Source organism: Chiloscyllium plagiosum, chromosome 2, assembly GCF_004010195.1.
Source record: "Chiloscyllium plagiosum isolate BGI_BamShark_2017 chromosome 2, ASM401019v2, whole genome shotgun sequence".
Classification (NCBI taxonomy): Eukaryota; Metazoa; Chordata; class Chondrichthyes; order Orectolobiformes; family Hemiscylliidae; genus Chiloscyllium; species Chiloscyllium plagiosum.
This window is the reverse complement of record NC_057711.1, coordinates 108,026,337-108,032,569: the sequence shown is the minus strand read 5'-3', so window position 1 is coordinate 108,032,569 and position 6,233 is coordinate 108,026,337. Positions and strand designations below refer to the sequence as shown.

General features: G+C 38.5%; 1 protein-coding gene across 1 annotated transcript in view; it reads left to right on the top strand.

Annotated features, from left to right (window-relative positions):
• The window catches only part of LOC122562581 (choline transporter-like protein 1), a 75,244-nt gene extending 69,712 nt beyond the window's left edge, over positions 1-5,532 (top strand). The window contains exons 15-16 of the mRNA XM_043715544.1: positions 556-621; positions 3,823-5,532. Of these exons, the coding sequence (XP_043571479.1) occupies positions 556-621; positions 3,823-3,846 (90 nt within the window). The 3' untranslated portion in view covers positions 3,847-5,532. The remainder of the gene's footprint in view (positions 1-555; positions 622-3,822) is intronic.
• Positions 5,533-6,233: the final 701 nt, after the last annotated feature.

Here is a 6,233-nt window from a genome sequence, read left to right as displayed (position 1 = left end):
CAACTGATCCACTCGATCTGATAAGATTCGCATCAAACAGCATTTATGGCAGATATAATCCGCAGTAACCCTTAAACTCTCTTTAAACTCCCACATCTGACAAGAAATACATATCACTGCAAAGGCCATTTTTGCTCCTTCACAATCTACAGACCCAGAAAATAACACCGTCTTATTCCTCTACAAACACTGTCCCAGATTAAATTAATAGCTGTGGCTTATATTTTAAGTTTAATCAAGAACATCTCTCCTCTTATTCCTCTACAAACACTGTCCCAGATTAAATTAATAGCTGTGGCTTATATTTTAAGTTTAATCAAGAGACATCTCTCCAAAAATAAATAATCCAGAAAGAACCCATTGTACTCACTAATACAGCATGTCCATGGGGTGTGTAGTTACATCTTTGATTTCTTAATACTACTAATCTGCACCTCCCCCACCACTATCCTTGGTAATGGAGGTTGACCACTGTTGTACAAGCTTGAAGTGCCAAGTTTTACTGATTCTGAGCAACATCTTTGACTTCATTGCATTCTCTTGTTCCTGTTTCAGGAATTCATGGATGACAGCAGGAAAGCAATGCGTTCAGGTGGGCGTGGAGCGGAGATGAAATCAATGGTAGGTGCCAGTGAAGAGTCGGCCATCCTCCAGGAATTTCACTGTTACTATCTGTCTCTTTCTGTCTTTGTAGACTGGTCTCACTCTGGTGAAGTCTTTGCTTTGTGTATCACTCAAGATGTCCTGCTGTTTCTGTTTCTTTATTTGCCAATCAACTGGATAGGAGAATTACTTTGCTTGTTTCGTGCTCAGTCTGTAGTAGCAGTTAGCAGAAACTGTGGACCATAGCAGTTAGACTTTTGGAAATGTGCATATCCTACACAGTCTCTGATTATGACACACAGTAAGGAAGTGAAGACTTTTTTTTAAACCAAATATGCAAATTGATTCTTGTGACATACATTGTCTTCACTGTTAATAGCCTTCCCTGCACAATTTGTTATTTCCAACATCATATGCTGACCCAATATTAATTTCTGTGATCAGCTAGAGAGAGACTTTTTCAAAGAGGCATATTCCCGCTATCAGCTGTACCTCCCTGGCATGTTTTTGCCGTGCAGCGTGGCATCCGGTAGCCTTATCAAGACCTAACAAAAGTTAAACAAGTAGGTGATTCTAGATGCATCAGTGCTGAGTGTGGGTTGAACCTTATTCATGCAGATTGACAAATGCTCCACTTTGTAAGGAGTTCACTGCTGGTAATATATTTCCTAGTTTTAATTGGCACAAGTGTTCTTTGTCACTTAAGATAGATTTATTCAGGTTCAATCATCTCCAGGATACACCAAAACACAGCATGTAATGCTTGCAAGCAGGATGTTTTGTGATCTGGTTTGGTTTCATTTTGTCAGCTTTTGTTAGATATAACACTGCGTGTAGGTAATTGCAAATTTTCAAAAGTCTGGAATGACAATGCAAGATCATACTTTGGACAAAGTTGTTACCTTCAAATGATGACACTTTAAAATCTCTCTGTGGACATTTCTCATCACTAAACAGTTACAATGGAATTGTCAATTTATTCTGGAACTGTGCAATAACTGAGCTACATTTCCTTTGCTTGTTTCAGCTAGCTTTCACCTTTTTACAGTATTGGTTTTTGTGTTGCAAGTGAAGCAGCAAATTTGTTTCCATCCTCCCTTGACATTTTTTTCTTTAACATTTCAGCTTTTATATTGCATGTTACTGTGTTGTGCATAATGTTTTGTGGACAGATTTATACTCTGTGCAAGTATACCTGTTTTGCTGGCTTGTTTTAAAATACATCTGCAGACAAAAGCATCTTGCTTGAGCACTTGATAAATTATTTCTTGAAGAAAGGACAACTTGCATATATAAAGTATCTTCCAAATTATTTGTACCATTCAAATACTTTACAACCAATGAAGTGATTTTGAATTTTGATGACTGTTCTGTGGGAAACGTGTCAGGCAATTTGTGTCTGACCAGAATGTAGAAGTGGCCAGTTTTAGTGATATTTGTTAATGAATACATTTTAGCTAGAATTCATATGCTTTTCAAAATAGTGTCAAGTTTACCCGAGAGACTGGATGGGGACTGGGTTTAACTTCTTTCCCAATGGATTGTGACTTTCACAGTGTAGCACTCCCTCAGCACTGCACTAAAGCACAAGCCTCTATTTTAGTCATAGAGTTCTAGAAATGTACAGCACGGAAACAGGCCCTTTGGTCCAACTCATCCATACTGACCAGATATCCTAAAAAAATGTATTCCCATTTTCCAACACTTGGCCCTTATCCATCTAAACCCTTCCTATACATATACCCTCCAGATGCCTTTTAACTGTTGTAATTGTACCAGCCTCCACCACTTCCTCTGGCAACTCATTCCATACATGCACCGCCATCTACATGAAAAAGTTTCCCCTTAGGTTTTTTAGGTTTTAAACTTTTTCCCTCTCACCCTAAACCTATGCCCTCTAGTTCTGGACTCCCCCCACAGGATTGAACACACAACATTACAACTCTGAAGCAGGGTTCTATCAACTACCGCATGATGGTCTAAATCCCTTTAGTTACTCATACTGCCTATTGTTCTCCATCTAACAATCTTGATCTCAGCCTGTCCAATAACGTACTGATGGTATTGGAGTGCTCAGTTCCCAACATCAATGAAATGTTGAAATATCCTTATCATTGGCAAATTGATGCAGGAACATCAACATTGACGTAGATCAATGTGGGTTACACTTTTACAGTAAAGTGAAGTCTCTGTCTGATCAGTAGTGTTCAGTGATTTCCTTTAGGCAGGTAGTTCCTTCAGGTAATTCTCAGTGAATGGTTGTGAAGCGATTGCAGAAGACTAATCAATAAATTTAAAGCTTGCCAATCAAACAAAGTGACAATCTACTCCATTGAGGGGCAAGTAAATGGCTGGCGAGACATAGGATATCACTAATCAAATTTGTAATTTAAATATTGGCAGATCTGAGTCCTTCAGTGATTGAAATGTATCGCTTCCATTTTGAGGGGAATAGTTTGTATGGTTTGTCTTTACACGTGAGAAACATTGTAGAGGAAAAGCTGTAATGCGTTTTAAGACATCCAATGGTGATGGAAGTCATTATATAAATGCAAGTTCCCCTTCTTCAGCATATTCTAAAAACAATAAGGATTAGGATTGTATATTTGTTTTTGCATTGTTTCAAAGGGTCAAACTCTACAGGCTTCATTACCTTATTTCTAATAAAAACAAGCAAATCATAATTGTGCAAATAATTGATCTGACTGTTCAAGTGAATAAAATGCTGGCATATAGCTAAAGATAATCTAGGAGAAAGTGAGGACTGCAGATGCTAGAGATCAGAGTCGAGAGTGTGGTGCTGAAAAACCACAGCAGGAGAATCAACATTTCGGGCATAAGACCTTCATCCTGATGAAAGGCTAATGCCTGAAATGTTGATTCTTCTGCTCCTCAGATGCTGCCTGACCTGCTGTGCTTTTCCAGCACCACACTCTTGACAGCTAAATGTAAGCCACATGTATAATTTAAAATAAACGTCCCATCATCTTTGTGAACAGAAACAAAAATGTATTGATATCCAAATTACCTGGAGTGGCTTGCAAAAATGCTTTAAAACTTTGTGAAGTCTATAATCGAAGTGAGATGCACTTAAGATTTTAATTTATGATTAAATAAGCCAAAAATAAAAGGGATACTTGAACTTCAAGCAGAAACAAATATTAATCATTTAGTTCATGTGTTCTGAGATTGCACTGTACTACTGTTTGTTTCTTCTAGACCTCTGGAGATGACAACGCTTGATTATGGCAAATCGCTGGAAAATAGCGGGTAAAACAACACAGGGCTTTACAAATTGCATTTTTGTGTGAATCCCTAATAACCTCTAAGGGGAAGGGGAGTACAACAGATCACAAATGTGCTTTTTTTTTAAGAAAAAGAATTTAAAACTTGCTTGTAAGATTTTTATTTTATTTCTAACAGAAATATTGCCAATTTGCATAAATATGGAACCTGTTGAAAGCAGGTTTGGTTTTAGTTGCCTGGCCTAAAAATAATCATGTAACTAGATAATGCTCAACTATCCAATCTCTTATGGATGAATCTTTTGTAACACTATAGACACTATATATTATGCTTTGTAGGTATTATAAAACATGTGCTTGTATTCTTTATAAGTATTTCTTGCAGAATATTTTGTAAAACAGCAGCGCAACAGTACTGATTATTATGAATGGCATAATGATATTGTAAATAGTCTCTCTTACGGCTGTGCAGCTTTTCTGTCCTGTTGCTACATTCCTAATGGAATTACTGTACTAAAAAGCTCAGGATAAAAATGTCATCCTTTTCAGGAACTTGTCAGGCAAACTAGTAGAACTGTAGGATCGTTTAAAGTGGGCAGGTGACTTAATGCAAAATTAGAGTCAAAGTAGCATGTGCATAAACTTCACTTGAATGGGGTGAAATGTGGCAATCATTTTCCAATGTGCAACTTTTAAAAACCACCTAACTAGGGTTCCTCCAGCGTGTATGGATGACTAGCGGGCTCTGGAAGTTCATTATTTAGCCTCAGTCGCATGAGCTGGCCTGAGAAGATTTGCTCCCATTCCCTCCGAATCCGAGAAGTGAAAGTTGCTCAGGGTTTTGATGCATGGTTGTCATCAGGATTTCCCTAAGAAATGCATTACAGGGAAGCTGACTAGGGTTAGAGCTGTTGTGATGCATCTTGCCACAGTAACTATGCACTGATGTTCATAAGTTCCCGTATAAACAACCTGTTTTAGCTGGGTGTAGTGCAGGAGATTGTCTGCCTGCGGAATGCTGGGGAAGAAGAAAATTGGTAGATCAAACTGAAGAGGAGTTTTAATTATAAGGTTTAGGGCCATCTTCATTGGAGAAATCTTTTTTCGCTATTTTTAAGTAGATTTTACACATTGTGACACAGGGAAAGGTCACATGTGGTTATTGGGTTTAGGGTGAGTTAGTTGGCCATGTTGGTTGTGGAGTGATGACCATGCTCACTAACATAGATGAACTGGCCAACCAATAAGTGGATGTTGACATTAGATGGCATTTATGTTCTCGCATTCTATGAAATATTTTGCTATTTGGAGTCATGCAGTAAAATATTCCTAAAGGTTTGACAAACCCTACTATCACTAAGTTCAACTATGTAGAACTTCCAGGTCTTTGTGTTTCTCTTGCACTGTCAGAGTTACTTTTTCTGTAAATAAGGCTTTGAGACTGGCAGTGGAGCTAACCAGGAATTAAATCTGGTTTAATTTGTTAAATCTGAGCATCAGTGTTGAATAGACTCAGTCCCCTCTTCCTTGAGCTTTGAGTGAGGAAAGTGGCATGTGCTACACAATTGATAGGAGGTAGATATCTTTGATGGCTTTCTTTAGATTTCGATTAGATTCCTTACAATGTGGAAACAAGCCCTTCAGCCCTACCAGTCCACACCGACCCTCTGACTAATGCACCTAACACTACAGGCAATTTAGCATGGGCAATTCACCTGACCTGCACATCTTTGGACTGTGGGAGGAAACCGGAACACCCGGAGGAAACCCACGCAGACACGGGGAGAATGTGCAAACTCCACACAGACAGTTGCCCAAGGCTGGATTTGAACCTGGGATGCTGGTGCTGTGAGGCAGCAGTGCTAACCACAGCCATCATGCTGCCATGTCACCCATTTTGGGCAATGGGACCATATAGGTCTGTAGATTTTGTCCTCTGGTTTTAATTCCAGCCATTTCATAACTGTTGGTTCATTCCTCGTTTTTTTTTCTCCATCTTGCTGTGCTGAGTGTCTGATGTTACTTCTGCCAGCATTGCCAGTTTGACTGAAGCATTAGAGAGCTACAGTCAAGTTATGTGTTGAGGTTGCTATTATGAATGAATTATGAGCTAGGTGAATTTAAAGGCAAATTAGTTCGTCTTGCTAATTCCTCCTAATTTTAGTTAATGATTCAAACCTGAAAATTGGCTCCTGGTAAATGAAATAAAATATAAAGTGAACTATAAGGATCCATGTACAAATGTAGGCATTAGAAAACCAACAATTATTACTTTCAAATGTAATAAGGTTTTGATTAGTTGTTGATTTCACTGTTCATAAGCCAAGAATGGAGAATTAGACCCCTTTGAGCCTACTCTGCCTTCAATATAATTATGGTGGATTC